The sequence below is a fragment of the Aquarana catesbeiana genome, linkage group LG08 (assembly GCF_042186555.1).
Source record: "Aquarana catesbeiana isolate 2022-GZ linkage group LG08, ASM4218655v1, whole genome shotgun sequence".
Lineage (NCBI taxonomy): Eukaryota > Metazoa > Chordata > Amphibia > Anura > Ranidae > Aquarana > Aquarana catesbeiana.
This window is the reverse complement of record NC_133331.1, coordinates 82,247,587-82,270,806: the sequence shown is the minus strand read 5'-3', so window position 1 is coordinate 82,270,806 and position 23,220 is coordinate 82,247,587. Positions and strand designations below refer to the sequence as shown.

At 40.2% G+C, this 23,220-nt stretch overlaps 1 protein-coding gene across 1 annotated transcript in view; it reads right to left on the bottom strand.

Moving 5' to 3' along the window:
- The window catches only part of DNTT (DNA nucleotidylexotransferase), a 670,580-nt gene that overhangs the window by 447,496 nt on the left and 199,864 nt on the right, over positions 1–23,220 (bottom strand). Inside the window, exons 5-6 of the mRNA XM_073596073.1 lie at positions 21,311–21,382; positions 11,116–11,239 (exon numbers count right to left, since the gene is read on the bottom strand). Coding sequence (XP_073452174.1) covers positions 11,116–11,239; positions 21,311–21,382 — 196 coding nt within the window. The remainder of the gene's footprint in view (positions 1–11,115; positions 11,240–21,310; positions 21,383–23,220) is intronic.

Below are 23,220 nucleotides of genomic sequence, written 5' to 3'. Positions count from 1 at the left end.
TTCATGTGTACTGAAAAAATTGAAGATGCATTTTATGTAAATTACTGATATTTTTACAAGCAAAACAGTATATTTTGTGAATGTGTTTATAATTTAATAGGATAATGCGAGGAATGAGCTGTTTTGTTGTTGTGCAAATCTGAGAAGGGATATCTAGATCCAGGCATCTTAGGTCTCATGTTGGCTTACCACATTCTGATAATTTTTCTTCTTTGTTTTCAATTTTAATCACTGCACGATTCTCTCCTTGCTGATTTTTTCCATTTGCTCCCTGCTTTTCTTATGTTTAATATTTTTGTTTGCTTCAAAACAGCTCAGGTACTCCCTTTCATGTCTCTCTATCTGCATAACAATTGGTGCACTAACAGCTCTGTGTCCCGTGGATCCTGCGTGGATGAAATGAGAAAATGGAGTGTGAAGTCCAATGCTTATGGGCACTCAATGTCCTTGCCAAGCTTCCCCGATAAGAAAGACATTGGATGGCTTACTGAACCATCTGGCAGTTATCTGCACAGGCCAGGCTGTGTTCTAGGTTGGAGGGCCAACCAGAGATGGCACCTAGAATCCACACATCATGTTTTTGATAGTAACACATCATGCACAATAAAATGAAACAAATTGCCATCCTGCCCGTTAACACCATTTGGTCATGTCCCCATTTTGTATGCCCCTTTCCAGCCTATGGAAATTTGTTGGAGGAGTTCTGTGTACCTTAACCACTTGAGCTCCGGAATTTTCCCCCTTAATGACCAGGCCACTTTTTGCGATATGGCACTGCGTCGCTTTAACTGACAATTAAGCAATCGTGCGACGTTGTACCCCAAAAAAAGTCCTTTTTTCCCACAAATAGAGCTTTCTTTTGGTAATAAATGACACAGGCAGGAAAGGGGTTAACACTAGGGGGGTTGAAGGGGTTAACTGTGTTCCCTGGGTGTGTTCTAACTGTAAGGGGGATGGGTTGCCAGGGACATGACAAAGATCGCTGTTCCTGATCACTGGGAACAGAAGATCTCTAATATGTCCCCTGTTAGAATGGGGATCCGCCTTGTTTACACAGGCAAATGCCTGTTCTGCCTCTGTGTTCAACAATCGCAGGTGGCCGGCAGACATCGAGTCCACTGGACCCGCGGGCGTGCTCCCGCGGAACGCAGCAGGCGCATGTATGCCCGCAATCTCACATGCACGGACTGACGTACAGGTACGTCGGTTCGCACTGGAGAGCCGACCTGCCGCCAGTAAAAGTATTGTGGTTGGCCGGCAAGTGGTTAAAAATGTTGTATCTATGCTGTTCTCCATCACAACCTCATGCTAACAGCATAGAAAACCTCTGAATATATGCATTGCATCATGAGAGCTTTGCCATGATACATTAAGGTGATCAGAGTAGATACCCACAAAAACAGAAGTTCAAAATTCTCCATGTTTTTCAGATAATAGAGGCATGTGGCAAACATAAAAAAATCAATTTTACAGAAAAACCTTTCACACTTTCAGCACTGAAAAAAGACAGTTCACCTAAAATTGAAAGTTTTTGGATAATGCTGGAGGGTCAAAACATAATTTCCTAATGTTTTTCAGGTAAGCTGATTTGCATTTCCAGATACAGTGCCTTGAAAAAGTATCCATACCCCTTAAAATTTTCCACATTTTGTCATGTTACAACCAAAAATGTAAATGTATTTTATTGGGATTTTATGTGATAGACCAACACAAAGTGGCACATAATTGTGAAGTGGAAGGAAAATGATAAATGGTTTTCAACATTTTTTACAAATAAATATGTGAAAAGTGTGGCGTGCATTTGTATTCAGCCCCCCTGAGTCAATCCTTTGTAGAACCACCTTTCACTGCAATTACAACTGCAAGTCTTTTTGGGGATGTCTCTACCAGCTTTGCACATTTAGAGAGTGACATTTTTGCCCATTCTTCTTTGCAAAATAGCTCAAGCTCTGTCAGATTGGATGGAGAGCGTCTGTGAACAGCAATTTTCAAGTCTTGCCACGGATTTTCAATTGGATTTAGGTCTGGACTTTGACTGGGCCATGGGCCATGAATATGCTTTGATCCAAACCATTCCATTGTAGCTGTGGCTATATGTTTAGGGTCATTGTCCTGCTGGAAGGTGAAAGTCTTTTGCAGACTCTAACAGGTTTTCTTCTAAGATTTCCCTGTATTTGGCTCCATCCATTTTCCCATTAACTATGACCAGCTTCCCTGACCCTGCTAAATAAAAGCATCCTCACAACATAATGCTGCCACCACCATGTTTCACAGTGGGGATGGTGTGCTAAGGGTGATGTGCAGTGTTAGTTTTCTGCCACACATAGCTATTGCTTTTAGGCCAACAAGTTTTGGTCTCATCTGACCAGAGCACCTTCTTCCACATGTTTGCTGTGCCCCCCACATGGCCTCTCACAAACTGCAGACGAGACTTCTTATGGCTTTCTATCAACAATGCCTTTCTTCTTGCCACTCTTTCATAAAGGCAAGGCCAGCCTGTCCATTAAGGAAGCACGGGCACCTCCCCCTCTGTCACGCTACCCCCCTATATGACTAATTGCATGAATCTGTCCATGGTTGCTGCTGCCACCCCCTATTCAGGTGTCCGGCCTCTTTTTGGACACCGGGCACTTGAATTCCAGTGGCGGGGGTGTTTTTTTTTAAGCACCTGATTTGAGACATAGGCTATAATAGGCTTCAAAATAGGTGGACTTGGAGCGCAGAGCATTGTGCTCACAGTCCACCCAGATGTGTTAGATAAGCAAATGAATATTTGCTTTTTTAGCACTGAGCCGCCTCTCCGCCAGTCAGAAAGCACGGGCAAATACCCGTCACCAGATTGGCTGATGGCACAGGCACTCCTATTGGATGCCTAGCAGAATGGAAGAACAGAGGAGGGGGAAGCATAGAGGACACAGGAGATGTCCCACAGCTCGCCGCCATCACCCGCTGTATGACCCACCACTAAGATGGGGCAAGTGCCAGGCAGACAGCTGGCGGGCGGGGGTCACAGTGGCAGCATATGATGGGCACAAGTGCCGGCATTTGATGGGCACAAGTTGCTGCATATGATGAGGCACAAGTGGAGGAATTTGATGGGGCACAAGTGGAGGCATATGATGGGCCACAAGTGGCGGCATATGATGGGCACAAGTGGCTGCATATGATGGTCACAAGTGGCTGCATTTAATGGGGCACAAGAAGCTGCATATGATGGGGCACAAGTAGCTGCATATGATGAGCACAAGTGGCTGCATATGTTGGACACAAGTGGCTGCATTTGATGGGCTCAATGGCTGCAATTGATGGGCACAAGTGGCTGCATTTGATTGGTTTTCTTTCAGTATTTTTCAGTTTGTTTGTGCCTACCCCCCAAAAAAAATTTTGAGCACCAGCCGCCACTGCATAAAGGCCAGATTTGTGGAGTGCACGAGTAATAATTGTTCTGTAGACAGATTCTCCCACCTGGGATGTGGATCTCTGCAGCTCCTCTAAAGTTACCATGGGCCTCTTGGCTGCTTCTCTGAATAATGATCTCCTTGCTCGGCCTGTCAGTTTAGGTGGACGGCCATGTCTTGGTAGGTTTGCAGTTGTGCCGTACTCTTTCCATTTTCGGATGATTGATTGAACAGTGCTCCATGAGATCTTCAAAGCTTGGGATATTTTTTATAACCTAACCCTGCTTTAAACTTCTCCACAACTTTATCCCTGATCTGTCTGATGTGTTCCTTGGCCTTCATTATTATTATTATACAGAATTTATATAGCGCCAACAGTTTGTGCAGCGCTTAACAAAATGAAGGTAGACATTACAGTTACATTACAATTTGGAACCAGAGAAATCAGAGGGCCCTGCTCATTAGAGCTTACTATCTAAAAGGGTCAATTGATACAAAAGGTAATGAGCTGATGGAGGAAGTAAAACAGTGTATTAGTTAGAAGCAGGATAGGCTTCTTTAAAGAGAAGGCTTTTCAGGGATCGTCTAAAGATGGATAGATTAGGGGACAGTTGGACAGATTGGGGTAGGGCGTTCCAAAGGGTAGGAGAAACTCTGGAGAAATCCTGGAGACGAGCATGGGAGGAGGTGACAAGGGAGCTAGAGAGCAGCAGGTCTTGGGAGGACCGAAGAGAGCGGCTTGGTTGGTATTTTGGGACTAGGTTAGTGATGTAGCTGGGGGCAGAGTTATGGATGGCTTTGTAAATTATTGTTAGTACTTTGATTTTTATTTGTTGAGTGAGTGGAAGCCAGTGGAAGAATTGGCTGAGAAGGCTGGAGGACACTGAATGGTTGGTAAGGTGGGTAAGTCTTGTAGTGGCATTCATTATGGACTGAAGGGGGGATAGTCTATGTAAAGGTAATCCAATGAGGAGGGAGTTGCAGTAGTCGAGGCGAGAGATAACCAGGGAGTGAATTAGAAGCTTGGTGGTGCCATTAGTTCAAAAGGGGCGTATTCTAGAAATAGTTACATAGTTACATAGTTAGTAAGGTTGAATAAAGACACCAGTCCATCCAGTTCAACCTGAGCGAGTGTGGGTGCATGTCTACAATTGTCCCTATCCCTGTACATTACGTCTCATTATGATGCTCATCTATTATTATTTATTTAAGGTACCGTCAATTTACGCTGTGCTCTACACATACATCACACACTCACATCGAGCCCACAATCCAAGGTCCCCAACTCACATTCATATACTGGGGCCAATTTTTATTTTTATTTTTTGAACACAAGCCAATTAACCTACCAGCACGGAGTGTAGGAGGAAACCGGAGTACCTGGAGGAAACCCACGCAGGCACAGGGAGAACATGCAAACTCCAGGCAGGTAGTGTCATGGTTGCGATTCGAACCAGTGATCCTTTTTACTGCTAGGCGAGAGTGCTACCCACTACACCACTGTGCTGCCCGAGAAATGTTGCGGAGGCTAAGGCGGTAGGATTTGGACAGGGATTGGATGGACAGTTCTGAGTCTAAGGTTACCCCTACCATCCTGGCATGTGGGGACGGACTGATAGATGTGCCATTGACAGAGAAGTCAGGGGAAGGGGCACATGGAGGAGGAAATATTAAGAGCTCGGTTGTAGATTCAGTTTGAGGAAGTGGTTTGACATCCAGGCTGATATGTCTGTTAGCAAATCAGTGATGCGTGGGGAGATGGATGGGGTGAGTCGAGGGGCAGAGAATGATGCTGTTTGTTCACTGAGGTTCACTAACAAACCTCTGAGGGCTTCACTGAACAGCTGTATTTATACTGAGATTAAAATACACACAGGTGGACTCTATTTACTAATTAGGTGACCTCTGAAGGCAGTTGGTTCCACTAGATTTTAGTTAGGGGTATCAGAGTAAAGGTGGCTGAATACAAAAGCATGCCACACTTTTCACATATTTATTGGTAAAAAAAAATGAAAACCATTTATCATTTTCCTTTCATTTCAGACCACTTTGTGTTGGTCTATCACATAAAAATCCCAATAAAAAATATTTAAGTTTTTGGTTGTTAACATGACAAAATGTGGAAAATTTCAAGGGGTATGAATACTTTTTCAAGGCACTGTGTGTGAGCCTGCATTTGGCATTATAATAAGATCACGGGTTCATACTCTGTCTGTTGTGTTTAAAATGTATTGTATACAAAAAAAGAATGCCACAGGAGCAACTTGTTTTAGGGGTTAAAAGGTTCCACTTCATCAGGAAAAAAAGAATGTATATAATGGATTCCATAATTTATAAACACATAGTTACTGAGGATTCACAATGAATACTACCATACTAAATGTTATGTGATATATTATATTAAATTATAAGAAAGAGAATTGGAAGAACCAAAGCAAAAATTCACAGAGGCCTGAATGTTAAAGTTCTAGTATTCTTAACCTACCAGATTTTGCGTACAACTGGGTCACTTGGGAATAATGACCCTTAAGACTAATCGTAGTTTTTCTCTAAGGAAAGTGGTCAACATTTTCAAAGAAAAGTGTTGCAAGAACTTTAAAGAACTTGTGATATATCAAATGTTGTGACCAGATGAAACAATCTCCATCTGCTGCTTTGGAGACTTAATTATGCCAATGGAGACTGCATAATTAAGTGCTAATAATGTATATGGGAAATAAATTGCAACTGAACAGTCCCAGATGGCATCATTATCAGAAAAATCTGAAGAACAGAAAAAGATAGAATGCAATAAATAAATTATCAAACACAAATTACACAAAAATAACAACAGTACAATCCAGCATGCAGATGGAGCAAATGTAAATGAAACAGAATAAACAATGTAAGTAATGGTAGTATTAGAAAATTTAAATAAGCGAAATGGAATAAATATCTAATATTTAGAACTGGGTTCCACTCTTTTTGGAGCTTTGACAGCTAATGAGAGATCAAATGATTTTTTATGTTCTTTGATTCTCTATGGGTTTAGTTGTTACAGAACAGCAATCGACATTGAGGTACACATGGATACTAGATTACAATGTGAAAACAATAGTTTAATCAAATTGTTTACAAGTTGTCAACCTTTGCTGTGTAAATCCCTGTCTTATCATTCAAAATCCATTTTACACTGGAGGGAGGAAGATAGACTGCTGAATTAGTGTGTTAGTGTAATATATATATATATATATATATATATATATATATATATTCACATATATATACTATATTACCAAAAGTATTGTGACACCTGCCTTTACACGCACACGAACTTTAATGGCATCCCAGTTTTAGTCCATAGGATTCAATATTGAGTTGGCCCACCCTTTGCAGCTATAACAGCTTCAACTTATCTGGGAAGGCTGTCCACAAGGTTTAGGAGTGTGTCTATGGGAATGTTTGACCATTCTTCCAGAAGCACATTTGTGAGGTCAGGCACTGATGTTGGATAAGAAGGCCTGGCTCGCAGTCTCCGCTCTAATTCATTCCAAAGGTGTTCTATCAGGTTGAGGTCAGGACTCTGTGCAGGCCAATCAAGTTCCTCCACCCCAAACTTGCTCATCCATGTCTTTATAAACCTTGCTTTTTACACTGGTCCAAATCATTTAGTGGAGGGGGGATTATGGTGTGGGGTTGTTTTTCAGTGGTTGGACTTGGCCCCTTTGTCCCAGTGAAGGGAACTCTTAAGGCGTCAGCATAGCAAGACATTTTGGACAATTTCATGCTCCCAACTTTGTGGGAACAGTTTGGGGATGGCCCCTTCTGGTTCCAACATGACTGCGCAGCAGTGCACAAACAACTCCTTAAAGACATGGATGAGCGACTTTGGGGTGGAGGACTGGCCTGCACAGAGTCCTGACCTCTCTTGCAATATACTGTTATGAGGACCATTCAGATGTAGTATAGCTGTCATTATCATGGACATACATTTTCCATAAATTATTTTGGTTGTTTAAACCATTGATTCAGTAAAGATAGGGCAATGTAAAGTGATGTGTGATGTTTTTTAAAAGATGAATTAACTTCACATTTCAGGAAACTTCAAATTCATGGTTTCAGGTTAACAAATATTTTCACAACTGTGTATCATGCTTTATTCTGGATTATTAAGTAACAGAAAAAAACAGAACATGACTTATATCATCCAGAAATGCGAGCAACATTCAGCAAATCTTGCTCATTAATGTGGTGCAGTCGCCATGCCCCTATTTCTGGAGCATTAAATAACTTGTATTTTTTCATGTTTCTCTTTTCCCTACTTAGTAGGTTGTGACTTGCTATGTTTTCTAGAGGGCAATGTTTGAATTGGTGGAAACAGGAACAGTGACAAGCCACTCAATTGGCATATAAATTGCATGAAATAATGTCAACTGCTACATGACAAGTTCCCCAGCATGTTAAGTGTATGGAAGAAGTCAAGCTTTACTTGATGTGAACCAATGCTGATGTATATCAGGTTCTTATGACATCTGACATATTCCCTTGACATCTAACGTTCAAGCATACTCTGTAGCACCTGGAATTGCCATTATACCCTATTGCAGAGGAGGTGCAAGCAGGGGGTACAAGACACTTTTTTAAAGTGTTCCTGTTACAAGGATGGCATAGGTAAAGGGTGGTACGTAAAGACAAGTACCAAGGAGCACATTGTAAAACCTTTTTTCCCTATAAAGTAATTAACCACTTGCCATCAGGGCCAATTCTGGCACTCTGCTCCTACATGTAAAAATCATAATTTATTTTGATAGAAAATTATTAAGAACCCCCAAATATTATATATGTTTTTTTTAGCAGAAACCCTAGGAAATAAAATGGCGGGCATTGCATACTTTTTATGTCATATTGTATTTGCGCAACAATTTTTCAAACTATTTTTTTTTGGGAAAAGAAAATAGTTTAATCAATTAAAAAAAAAAAACACTAAAGTTAGCCCAATTTTTTTGTATAATGTGAAAGATGATGTTATGCCGAGTAAAAAGATACCTAACATGTCACGCTTTAAAATTGCCCATACTCGTGGAATGGCACCAAACTTGAGTACTTAAAAATCTCCATAGGCAATGCTTTCATTTTTTTTTTTTTTTTTTTACAGATTACCTGTTTAGAGTTATGCCCCGTACACACGGTCGGATTTTCCGACGGAAAATGTGTGATAGGACCTTGTTGTCGGAAATTCCGACCATGTGTAGGCTCCATCACACATTTTCCATCAGATTTTCCGACACACAAAGTTTGAGAGCAGGATATAAAATTTTCCGACAACAAAATCCGTTGTCGGAAATTCCGATCGTGTGTACACAAATCCGACGGACAAAGTGCCACGCATGCTCAGAATAAATAAAGAGATGAAAGATATTGGCCACTGCCCGGTTTATAGTCCCGACGTACGTGTTTTACGTCACCGCGTTTAGAACGATCGGATTTTCCGACAACTTTGTGTGACCGTGTGTATGCAAGACAAGTTTGAGCCAACATCCGTCGGAAAAAATCCTAGGATTTTGTTGTCGGAATGTCCGATCAATGTCCGACCTTGTGTACAGGGCATTACAGAGGAGGTCTTGGGATAGAATTGTTGCTCTTGCTCTAGCGTTTACGGCGATACCTCACATGTGTGGTTTGAATGCCATTTATGTATATGGGCCCGACGTACATATGCATTCGCTTTTATGTGCGAGCACGTGGGGACAGGGGGCACTTTACATTTTTTTTTATATTGTTTATTTTATTTAAAACATTTTTTACACTCTCCCTTTATTTTTTTTTCACTTTTGTTCCTATTACAAGGAATGTAAATAGCATGACAGGCCCTCTTTATGGAGAGATCTTGGATCAGTAAGACCCCACATCTCTCCTCCAGGCTGGAAAGCCTGAAATAAAAAAAACCAAAAACTAGTACACGGCAGTATTTACAACTGCTAGGCAAGACGTGACGCCATAATGTCACGCCCGGACCTCCGAGAGCCATAGAGACTGCCAGGGACCATTTGGTCACCGGTATTCCCTGGCTTGTCGATCACACGGGCAAGCCCGTAGATGCACTGGGGGATGCGGGAAGAACAATCAAGCGGCTGTACTGACGCTATGATTGTTCTTACGGTGCAGGGAATCGCCAGCTGAAAAAAATCAATACCAGGATGATGCCTGTAGGTGCAGGCATCATCCCGGTATAACCACTGAAATGGGAGGGCGTCCATGTACGCCCTCCCAGTGGGAAGTGGTTAACGAAGAATGGATAATTTGTCCATAGTAATCTGTAAAAATGTTTGGGTAAATTAAAACTGAACCCCAGGCAGATATGCAAGACTTACATTAATACAGCATTGTATTCATTATTAAATCATCAAAAGCATGTTTAATGCAACTAGTAATTATCTTATTTTGCATTATCTGCCTTATTGAACTCTCATTACAGCTGTATTCAGAATGGGAAGGGAAGGGGGTGCAGCATTAGAAATCAATCAACAGCTCTGAATGCAAATATGCAGAAATGGAAATATTTGAAAAATGAGCTCATCAGTCTGCTGCTGCTCCTTCACTACCCTATTAACAGACTGGGATGACGAGATAACACATTATATTTCTTAACCACTTAAGTACCGGACCGTTTGGCTGGCAAAAGACCAGAGCACTTTTTGCGATTCGGCACTGCGTCGCTTTAACTGACAATTGCGCGGTCGTGCGACATGGTTCCCAAACAAAATTGACGTCCTTTTTTCCCCACAAATAGAGTTTTCTGTTGGTGGTATTTTTTTTTCCTCAGTTTAGGCCGATACATATTGGTAAAAAAAAATCGCAATAAGCGTTTATTGATTGGTTTGCGCATAAGTTATAGCATCTACAAAATAGGGGATCGTTTTATGGCGTTTTTATAAATATTTTTTTTTTTTACTAGTAATGGCAGCCATCAGCGATTTTTATCGTGACTGCGACATTATGGCAGACAGATTGGACACTTTTGGTGCTATTTTGGGACCATTCACATTTATACAGCGATCAGTGCAATTAAAAATGCATTGATTACTGTGCAAATGTGACTGGCAGTGAAGGGGTTAACCACTAGGTGGCGCTGTATGGGGTTAAGTGTGTCCTAGGGAGTGATTCTAACTGTGAGGGGCTATGTGTGACATGGCACTGATCACCACTCCCGATTACAGGGAGCTGTGATCAGTGTCTTTCACTAGGCAGAATGGAGAAATGCTTGTTTACATCAGCATTTCCCCGTTCTTCCTCTCCGTGAGACGATCGCGGGTATCCTCACGGACATAGAGTCTGCAGGACCCGCGATCACACTCATGGAGCTAGCGGTGGGCGCGCACGCCCGCAAACTGCTTCTTAAAGGGCAACGTACAGGTACGTTAATATGCCTGTACGTGCCCTTCTGCCGACGTATATCAGCGTGAGCCAGTCGGCAAGCGGTTAACATCAGAAGCAGTGTCATTCCCCTGGTTCTATTTTGTGATGGGGCTGTCGTAATCCCTGGAGTTAATGGTTAGAAGCGATTTCATCTGTGTATTTAGATGTTTGTCTGGAGTTCAGCTTTAATCTAGTAACTATTCAACTGACCCCCTCAAATTGGTTACTCTAAATATGACCTAGTGAGGATTCTTTGGTATCACAGGTAGGATACTAATATACAGTACATAAAAACTCTCTAAAAACAATCTAAAAGAATTACCATGTTTCTGCATGCTTGTAAATGTCAAACTCTTATTACTTCTTATATCTTCTAATGTCCGGTAACCCATTCTGTACCACTTCTCAGCAGTCTTCAGTCCCACTCCAAAGATAGATGTAAATATCTGTAGGAAGAATCAAAGTTCTAAATATTTACACAAAAGGTCAGAGCATATTGACCCCTATAAACGATAATCAGGGGAGGATGGTTACAAGTTACAAGAAGAAGGCAACTGTAATAAATACATTCTTCCACTTTTTAAATAGGAAAAGGAGGGGTATAATAGTGCCCCAAAAAAAGACTTGAAAACTTAAAACTAGAACTAGAGACATTTTTTAAAAAATTTTGGATAGTGCAAGGGAGGGTTATAACCCCTGTCAGATTTTTTTTTCACCATCTGTGTTCAGTTTCAGAGATTTCCCTTTACTTCCTGTCCCATAGCCAAACAGGAAGTGAGAGGAAATCCCTGAAAATCCCGTGGGGACCCCCAGGTCACCAGAATTAGTGTTCCCATTGGAAGATTTCCTATTACTTTTCTGAGGACAACCCAAAATTTGGGATTTTCTTTACTTTCACTTTCAATGATAACAGTAAACAGGACGAATAGAGAGAGTGAATTTCCTTAACAGGGGCACGGAAAGCAATAAAAACTGACAGAGGTTTTAATGCCTCTCCACTCTATCCAAAACTTTTTTTTAAATTGCCTTTAGTTATACTTTAATGTGAATAAATCACCAGCACTGGTGCTTACTTTCGAGAGTCCTTAAAGAATTTAGCCATAAAGCCAGACAAGGACAGCTTACCAGTTTATTGGCAAAAAGCTAGCATGATACCAATATTTAAAATATTTAAAAAAGGACCAAGATATATACCTGGGAACTACAGACAAGTCAGCCTAACATCAATAGTATGTGAAGTATTGGAGAGGATGATAAGGGACCATATCCAAGAATTTGCTTATGAAAACAGCATCATTATTAGTAACCAGTATGGATTTATGAAAGATTGTTTTTGCCAGTTCAATTTGTTAACATTCTATGAGGAAGTGAGCTGTCATCTAGATAGAGGAAGGCCTGTGGACGTGGTGTATCTGGATTTTGCCAAACCATTTGATGCAGTTCCCTATAAATCAATTTACAAATTGAGGTCTGTTGGCATTGATGATGGTATGTACCCAGATAGAAAACTGGTTACAGGAGCACGTCCAGAGAGTGATGATAAATAGTGTATATTCTGAATTGTCTGGAATTGTAAGTGGGGTACACCAAGGCTCTGTCCTGGGACCAATTCTGTTTAATTAGTCCATAAATGATATAGAGGTTGGTGTAAATAGTTCAATCTTGGTGTTTGCTGATGATACAAAGCTAAGCAGAGTAATAACTTCATAGCTGTGTATAGAAACTTTACAAGAAGACCTTGATAAAATATAAGGATGGGCAACTACATAAATTAGGTTTAATATTGAAAAATGCAAAGTAATGCACTTGGAGGCTAAAAATATGAATGCAAATTACTTGCTAGGGGGAGAACATTTGGGGAGATTAAGAATAGAGAAAGGATCTAAGGGTCCTAGTAAATCACAGGCTCAGCAATAGCATGCAATGCCAAGCTGCAGCAAGCAAAGCTGGCAGAGTATTAGCATACATTATAAAGCGTATCTAATCAAGAGATAATACTATAATTCTACCACTTTACAAAACTTTAGTTCAGCCACATCTTGAGTATGCCATCCAGTTCTGGTTACCAGCCCTCAGGAAGGATGTGCTGGAACTGGGAAGAGTCCAGCAAAGGACACCGAAGCAAATAAGGGGCTTGAGGACCTCTGTTATAAGGAATAACTACAAGCATTGCACTTAAACTTATTCTCCCTGGACAAGAAGCACTTATTAAACCCAAAACCATTAAAGCTGATACTGTCTGTGCTGGCCAAGCTCCTTTGCCTCTCCCTTCAGCTCCTTATAAATTTTTATGTAGCAACCGAGGAAGGAATGATAAGAGGATGAAGCAAATGCAAGGCAAGGTATGAGTGATCGAGGAGGGAGGCCTGGAGAGGTGCTATATGTCCATTAAGTAAGGGTACAGCATCAGCACTGAAGATCAAGAAGGTGCTGATCGAAGTCTGCAGGCAAGAAATGTGATACCCATGGCTCACAGATTTTATTTTATTTGTCCATGTTGCTTTAGAGTTTTGCCAGCAATAACAGGGGAACATGGACCAGCTATGGCCTCCCCCTGGCCAATCAAAAGGGAAGAGAAGAGGAGGGTAGGGGAAGAATGATAAGGAGAAATACAGAAGGAAAAAATGCCTTGAAAAGCACATGAAGCAGAACCAAAGAACCATAATAAAAATAAAAGGTGCAGACACATGTCTTGATTAAGCAATGAGCCATGGGGATTTGACAAATTTCACATACTTCTCATATTTGACACCATGGGCTGTTCTATGTAACAAAATGATTAAAAAAAAAAAAAAAATATATATATATATATATATATATATATATATATATATATATATATATATGCAAGTATATTTAATATAACAAAATTATAACATGGTGGTTGGTGGATTAATGTGCCCACCTTATATTGGTGGTTACAAGTGTAGGACCCCCTTACATTGGTGGACATGAGAAGTAGCACCTTATACATTAGTGGTTAGTGCAAAAGGACCCCCTTAGATTGCTGGTAGGTGGAAAAGACCACCTTACATTGGTGTTGCATGGAGAAGGGCCCCTTACATTGGTGGTCAGTAAAGAAGGAACCCCTTCAATTAGTGGTCAGCAGGAAAAGGGCCTCATTACACTGGTGGTCGATGGGAAGAATTTTCCTTACTTTGGTGGTTAGTGGGAATGATATTCCCCTTACAGATGGCAAAAGAACTAACAGTACTCAAGGAACCACTTGCAACCTCTGGAGGAACCTTAAGGTCTAATGGAAATCTCGTTATGAAAGGCTGCTATGGAGTGTCACAATGTATCAAATAACAGCACCACAGATGCATTTGCCTAAAATGATCAACTGGACGGCTGCTGCTCAATTATTGAAGATATTAATAAACAAAAAAAAAATATAGTAAGAGAAGCGCTGGTCCGCACATCAACCTTAGATATCCTCAGTGTTGATATACTAATACGTGCACATAACAAACCAGTATGAACCTAAATCCTTAATATTGTCCCTTGTACTCATAACATCTAGTACCTATATAAAGTACAGATAAAATGCAAGTGAAAGATTGTGCAAATCAAACTTATTTATTTATTTATTTCCGGTACCTATATACCGTCAATTTACGCAGCGCTTTACATATACATTGTACATTCACATCAGTCCCTACCCTCAAGGAGCTTACAATCTAAGGTCCCTAACTCACATTCATACATACTAGAGACAATTTTAGACAGGATCCAATTAACCTATCAGCATGTCTTTGGAGTGTGGGAGGAAACCGAAGTACCTGGAGGAAACCCACGCAGGCACAGGGAGAACATGCAAACTCCAGGCAGGTAGAGTCGTATATGCACTAATTCACAATAAACATCAATAAAGTGTTTATATAATAATCCACAAATTAATAATGAAAAGAACATGAAAAAAATGTTTAAAAAATATAGTGTCCAAAATTTGTGTTGATAATCGATGTCCATTCATCTTCTATCACACCGCCCAATGAGACAAAAAAAGAAAAAAAAAAAAAAAAAAGCCGCAACACCTCCGCCTCCATGGGAGGCTCCCGCCGAGTGACACTTCTTCTCGATGACAGCTGTTATATAGCTGAGGGTGGGGCCACTTGATGACGTAAATGGGTGACCCTGCCCCCCTCTGATGCCACGGCTCGTCGGGCGGCGTGATAGAAGATGATTGGACAACGCTGGACATTTTTTTTTTTATCTTTTAATAAAGGACTTGTCCCTAAGTGTCTCCTGTCTTTTTTACTATTTTTGACACATTTTTTGTGAAATGATAGGGGGACAATGTACCCGTTACCAATTCACATGGGGGGGGAGGCCAGGATCTGGGGGTCCCCTTGTTAAAGGGGGCTTCCAGATTCTGATAAGCCCCCTTGCCCACATACTCCCACAACCACCGGGCAAGGGTTGTGGGGATGAGGCCCTTGTCCCCATCAACATGGGGACAAGGTGCTTTGGGGGGCTACTCCAAAGCACCCTCCCCATTTTGAGGGCATGTGACCTGGTACGATTCAGGAGGGGGGGCGCTCTCTCATCCCCCCTCTTCCTGCGACCTGCCAGGTTGCATGCTCGGATAAGGGTCTGGTATAGGTTTTGAGGGGCCCCTGAACATGGGTTGTCATTATTAAAATAATTGTTTACATTCATTAGACTACTCTTTTTGAGTTTGCTCATTGCTGTTTTAAAGCCCCAACCGGGGAAAATTCTTCTTTTTACATACGTAGTTTTGGGGAGTGCAGCTCACTTTGTCTCTTTCATATGTGTCTTTTTTTGTATTGTACCTTCCAACAAGACAATGACCCTAAGCACCCAGCTAAAATAATGAAGGAGTGGCTTCACAACAACTCCGTGACTGTTCTTGAATAGCCCAGCCAGAGCCCTGACTTAAATCCAATTGAGCATCTCTGGAGAGACTTAAAAAGGGCTGTCCACCAATGTTTACCATCCAACCTGACAGAACTGGAGAGGATCTGCAAGGAGGAATGGCAGAGGATCCCCAAATCCAGGTGTGAAAAACTTGTTGCATCTTTCCCAAAAATACTCATGGCTGATCAAAAGGGTGCTTCTACTAAATACTGAGCAAAGGGTCTGAATACTTAGGACCATGTGATATTTCATTTTTTCTTTTTTAATAAATCTGCAAAAATGTCAACAATTCTGTGTTTTTCTGTCAATATGGGGTGCTGTGTGTACATTAATGAGGAAAAAAAATGAACTTAAATGATTTTAGCAAATTCCTGCAATATAACAAAGAGTGAACAATTTAAGGGGGTCTGAATACTTTCCGTCCCCACTATATATATATCTATATATATATATATAGATATAGATATATATATATATATATATATATATCTATATATATATATATGTATATATATATATATATATATATATATATGTAGATATATATATATATCTATATATATATATATATGTATATATATATATATATAGATATATATATATATAGATATATGTATATATATCTATATATATATATATAGATATATATATCTATATATCTATATATATATATATATATATTAATACACCGCCCTGACGTCTATTAGAAACTGTACACACTGTATTAGATACTGTGTACACCGCCTACACTGTATTAGCAACTGTACAACGGCTGTACTGTATTGTGTACTGTGTATACCATCAGAAGTGTAGTAGAAACTGTACAGAATGTATTAGATGTTGTGTACACCGCCTGAAGTGTATTATAAACTGTACAATGGCTGCACTGTATTATATACTGTCTACACCACCAGAAGTGTATTATAAACTGTACACACTGTATTAGATACCGTGTACACCGTCTGCACTGTATTAACAACTGTACACCACGGAATGCACTGTAGATATAGGCTACACCAATGCAGAATATATATATATATATATATATATATATATATATATATATATATACACAGTATCTCACAAAAGTGGGTACACCCCTCACATTTTTTTAAATATGTTATTATATCTTTTTATATGACAACACTGAAGGAATTACACTTTGTTACAATGTTTGTTACAAAGTAGTGAGTGTACAGCTCTTATAACAGTGTAAATTTTCTGTCCCCTTAGAATAACTCAACACACCACCATTTATGTCTAAACCACTGGCAACAAAAGTGAGTACACCCCTTAGTGAAAATGTCCAAATTGGGGCCAATTAGCCATTTTCCCTCCCCAATGCCATGTGACTCATTAGTGTTACAAGGTCTGAGGTGTGAATGGGGAGCAGGTGTGGTACATTTGGCATTATAGCTCTCACTCTCTCATACTGGTCACTAAAAGTTCAACATGGCACCTCATGGCAAAGAACTCTCTGAGGATCCGAAAAAAAGAATTGTTGCTCTACATAAAGATGGCCTAGGCGATAAGAAGATTGCCAAGACCCTGAAACTGAGCTGCAGCACTTTGGCCAAGAGCACACAGCGGTTTAACAGGACAGGTCCCACTCAGAACAGGCCTCGCCATGGTCGACCAAAGAAGTTGAATGCACGTTCTCAGAGTCAAATCCAGAGGTTGTCTTTGGGAAATAAACATATGACTGCTACCAGCATTGCTGCAGAGGTTGAAAGGATGGGGGGTCAGCCTGTCAGTGCTCAGACCATACACCGCACACTGCTTCAAACTGGTCTGCGTGGCTGTCATCCCAGAAGGAAGCCTTTTCTAAAGATGATGCAGAAGAAAGCCCGCAAACAGTTTGCTGAAGACAAGCAGACTAAGGATTACTGAAACCATGTCCTGTGGTCTAATGAAACCAAGATAAACTTATTTGGTTCAGATGGTGTTAAGCGTGTGTGGCGACAACCAGGTGAGGAGTACAGGCAAGTGCGTCTTGCCTACAGTCAAGCATGGTGGTGGGAGTGTCATGGTCTGGGGCTGCATGAGTGCTACTGGCACTGGGGAGCTACAGTTCACAATGTCACACGACCGCGCATTTGTCAGTTAGAACGATGCAGTGCTGTATCGCAAAAAATGGCCTGGTCATTAGGGGGCAAATCCTTCTGGGGCTGAAGTGGTTAACATTGAAGCCCATGCATACAGAAGGCAGCTTTTATACATAGAGTGGAGCCACCCTAAGACAAGAAAGTAGAAAGCACATGCAGCCACCACATTTAAAGATTTAATGCTGCAATCATTTTTTTTTGGGGGGGGGGGAGTTTAGATATGCTTTAAATAATGCTAATGAGATCAGAATCTAAGGCCAACATTTTTTTTTTCGCAGAAAAATGAACTGGCATTGAAGTTTAATCAGGTTCTTTTTTTTGTTCTGTCCTGCTGAAAAGATTTGGAGATTCAACAGGAAGTGAGAGGAAGTCTCCCTAAAGTGAAGGCAATTCCCATCTGCTTTTAAACTGGACCATTTGTCACAGTTGGATGGTTTCTCCTGACCTCTTGTTCTGGTGACAATACATTTTGGATTTCCCCTTATTTTCTGCTCTATTAGTAATGGTTGCCAGGACCAGTAAAATGCTTAATCTCCACAGAGGGAACAGATTTAAAGTACGTGACGGGATTGTTAGCTTTCTTTACTCTATCCAAAATGGGGGGGGGGGGGGGGGGGTTGGTTATACCTTAACCTTTAAGTCTTCTCTAAGACATCTTTTTTTCCCTAAAATGAGTGAACCTTTCACTAGGATTTCCCATCCCTTTTATTAATTTAATTTAATTTAATTCACCTATTAACACTCTCTAAATCCTCTGATTTCCTTTGGGATATTCTTAATTACAAGGCTTATTATTCCTGGGCAATCACTTAATGTGGGGGGGGGGGCATCTATCCATTTCAAGGCAATAAAAATACTCTATCTGTACTTCCCCTATAAAGCTTTATTTACCCAGCTATACCAATACAATACAGAAGCAGCACAACAATGATGATTTGATCATTCATTTAGTACTATCAGATTTTATTTGAAACTGTTTCTTCCTTGTCCCGCAGCGACCAGATGCAAATTTAGTGCGCAATATGTTTCTGATTGTTTCTAAAGTCAGAGTGAATAAATCTCTTCTTTATGAACGCAATATTTTCCATCATGTCTAGAAACTAATATTTTCTTAGTAGTAAAGAGTAATAAAAATATGACAATGTTCCAAAGTAATTTAACTTGAATACTGCCCATTCTTATTGAAAAAAGCTTGGTACATTTCCTCCAGACACATTATTGTATTTCTCATTAAAGGAGATTTATATCTGCTATTTTTAATTATTTTCCATTTATTATTTTTTTAGGCTTCATCAGAAGACACTGCAGAGTTTCATTAACAGCAGCCTAACGCAGAGATGAAATTATATTAAATCTAATTCTATCATACAGGACATGAAAATGGCCGTATAAAAAGGACAAAACCGTGATGTAATGTGAAATTAATACAATATTATTCTTCATTTAGGAGATTTCTTGTAAATTAATATAATTTTATTTTTTTTACACAGAAATATAGTAATACTAAAAGAAAATTATTTTTGGCATTTATAACTGTTCTTTGAAATAGAACACGCTCTACCTTTTTCTCTTCTGAATAAATATCATATTATGAAACAATGACAAGCCAAACTATCAATGGTGGGAGAAGAAACAATGACCACACTCAGTACAGGTTACAGCTGTTCAAAGGACAGCTATACCCAACATTACAACATTTTTAAAACTGTTTTGTGTAAAAATAACAGAAAAATGTTATAAATGATCAGAGTATAAAATATTTAAAAAGAAAGTGTTTTTTAGATATACAGTATATGTGTGTTATCAACTTAAAGCCCAACTCCAGCTCACAAACGTTTTAAAATATTTTTTGCTAGGCATATCTGAAAACATATAGTCATAAACAGTGATGTAGCACAACAATATATGAATGCTTGTGCAATATAGTCCCAACATAATAGAAAGTCCATTCAAAATTGTGCGTCCAACCACCAATATGTTGTGATAGATACATCAAATGCCACTTGTGCTTTGCATGCTTCCACCTTGTGTAGATTGTAAATGCTCACCTTATAATATTGACCCTAATAATAAATCAAGGTCAAAGTGCGCTTTTGCCCCTTCTTGGGCTATAACCTCCACAGCTCCCCGGACAGACTCTTTTTCTTTGCTGGTACCACACTCATGGGCAACATCAGAAGCAAATCAGAATGGAACTAATAGTGCTCTGTGTATATATATATATATATATATATATATATATATATATATATATATATATATATATATATATATATTCTTTTTTTTAATAAAACCAAAAAATTAAATGCACTTACCTATGGTGAAATGCACATACAAAAAGATGCAAGAAGACTTTGTGGGGGGAGGGAGTGTTTTAAAAAACCACTGAAGTTGAGCTGCGTGGTGCTTACATTAACAAAGTAACCAGTAAGAGGACTTAATCAGATTACCAAAAATCTGCTGTTTTTAATTCAAAATAGTTCCCTTTTTCATGGAAATCACACAACGCATTTTTATCTGACAACTGACCAGTTGCTGTCTTATCAGCAGTACCCCCAGCCAATCTTACTTACTGTTATGATAGCTAGTTACCACTACCTTCTCCACACAAGGCCCAGCCGAAATCCAGCCCTCCAGGATATTTTATGTGGCCCTTGCACCTCTCTTGCAGCTGCGGCAACCCTTGCATTGTTGCCCTCACCTTATCTCAGCAGTCAGCAGCAGAGAGGAGGACAGAACTCCTCATACAGATCCTGTGCCTCTCTGTGCAGCCGCAGCACCCCCCCCCCCACCTCCCCTGGTCTCAGCATTCAGCAGACTCCAGCTCTCCTCTGGCTCTCCTCTAGACTCTGCACTTTCTGCTTCCTAGCTCTGCCCCCAGCTTTTTCCCGGCAGCAGCACAAGGTAAGGGGGTGCACTGTGATGTAAGGGAGAGTGAGGGACTCTAGTCTTACAGATATAACCAGCCCTTGGAGGGCAACCATGGTGCTGATGTGGCCCTCAATGAAATTGAGTTTGACACCCGTCTACTGTATCATAACATGGGAAAGGTAAATTAAACGAAGGTGGTTTTTGGTGGTTTGTAATGGACTTTAAATAGCTTCTAAGGTTTATCTATCTATTATTCTAGATTTGTTCTTGAGCCAAATATGTCACCTTGTTAACTGGGTATATGATGTTAGATATTGAGAAACAAAGGAACCCTAAGTTTTCATAGAAATAGACAATAAAATGTGAAAAAATATTTAAATATTTTCTAAAATGTTTTTTTTTTTACTTTTTCTTTTCATTAGTATTATTACTTTTCACTTTTTTGATTATCATTCAAGCCATTGAGTATAATATCCATGCTGCCTTATATGGTAATCATGTTGGCTTTGTTAGTAAACATTTTTCAAGCAAATTTCCCCTAAGCAGTCCAAATAGTAAACTTAGTAAACTTTTTAAATAACATTTTGGGGGGGGCAAAGTTCTAAGAGATCACAACTCTTCTCCCTACTCACAACATACAACTAAATTGCATTTGATTACCTTAAATGATTTATATCTCTCTGCACTTATAATTTCCTCGACTATGGAGCATTTTCCATCTTCAAGAATCTCCTAGAAATAAAATAATAGTAAGTTAAATCAGTTCATTAATAAAGTAGGGCTTTAGTCAGATTTTATATTGTAGAAAAATTCACTCCTTCCACTGTTAACGTCTGCCCCATTACCTGCATAGTATTACAAATAAAAAATAAAATTGAATTAGTAGAGATAAAAAAGTGAACCAAGGGCTACAAAAAACACAGTCACTTCCAGCGCTAATGGGTCTTCCAAGGTGAGGATAGATATGTCAGATAAAATGATGGTGTGAAAGGTATATATGGTATCCCAGTGCATGGACATGCACAGAACACGGAAGAATTGTAGCGCATTTCAGGTGTGAACAGTCCTTAGCCTCAGTTCACACTAAAATGGGGTGTGGGAAACCCGCGATCCATGTGCGTTTCCCGCACAGCATGCAAGTTGCACTGGCCTTGCGATCTGCAGTAGGTGTCAGTGCAATCTTAACGTCATCCCAAATGCAGGTCACGCTGTGCATTTGCTTGCACCAGATCGCATAATACAAAACGACCATGTGATCTAGTTTCAGTGCGTTCCCAAAATTGCCTCATGCAGGACTTTGGTGCGGATGTAGTGCAATTTGAGCCCATTCAAAATGAATGGGTTCAAATTGCAGCGCACTGAACCACATGTGAATTGTACCAGAATGTGGTGCATTCCTGTGAACCTGGGCTTAACTTGATACTAAAATCATCTGTGTATGTTCTTTCTCATGGAGAAAAAACTTTCATAAAAACAGCAAAAATAATGTGAAATAAATAATTTTGTGCCACAATACTTTTCTTTACTCCTGTCTGTGAGTCTGTGAACCATACCTAATATATACTGTATATGTACTGCACTGTATTTTGGCTCTTATGGGGATTACTAATAACATGAATTCGAATTCATAAGGTACGCATTATTTTCCTAATAACTTCTTATTACCTTTCCAATTAGTTAAATATATACTCTTTACTCTCCAGTCTGCACCCTCTTATCAGTTCCTGTGGGTGAGATCGATTCATTCTGATCTGGATGTAATGCTTGGCCTGTTTGGCTTAAAGTGGTTGTTGAAATGAATGGTCTGGTGACAGGGTCCTTTCAAAGTGTCACTGCACATCTGATCCCAGAGACACAGTAGCAAGTAAAAAGGTCATTTCTGCAAAGCGATGGGATATCCCTCCTTTTTGACCTGCCAGAGGTAACCCTTCCCTGCTGATTCACAAATTAGAAAAAATATTTGGCTGAAGTTACATTTTGAATTTGAGATGTATGGGTTTGTTTTTTTTTAATTCATACTTACTTAGGTGGATGCTGCATCTGTCCCCTGGCCCCTTTAACACGGAGAACCGGGCGACAGAACACCGCCGACTGCTCGGTTCTCACTGTCAGTCACCGGCTCTCTGATCTGCCCCCCAATGCTCACTGGAGCGCTGGGATGTTGGATGGGGTGTGAGTGGTTGGCTCAGGCTCTCAGTGGCTTGCTGAGAGGCTGAACAGGGGTGCCGGTCCAGGCATGTGAACAGATCCCGACTTCATTGTCATGATCTTGCCTGAGCCTGGACTGGCTCTGTGATGTCAGCTGACAGCAGGCTTCAGCCCGCTGTCTGCTAAAAACGGGTCACAGGAGTGCAGAACGAACTGCACTCTTGGGATCCATAGAAGTACAGCTAAACAAGCTTTTATTATTTAAACGTCTTTTATTATTACCTCTTCAATAATAATAATAATAATAATAATAAACAGCTCTTTAAAGTGGTTCTAAAGCCTCAAGGTTTTTTACCTTAATGCAGGGCTTGGGAGCTCGCTCACACGAGTGCCCTGGGAAGGGAGGAGGAGCCAGGAGCATC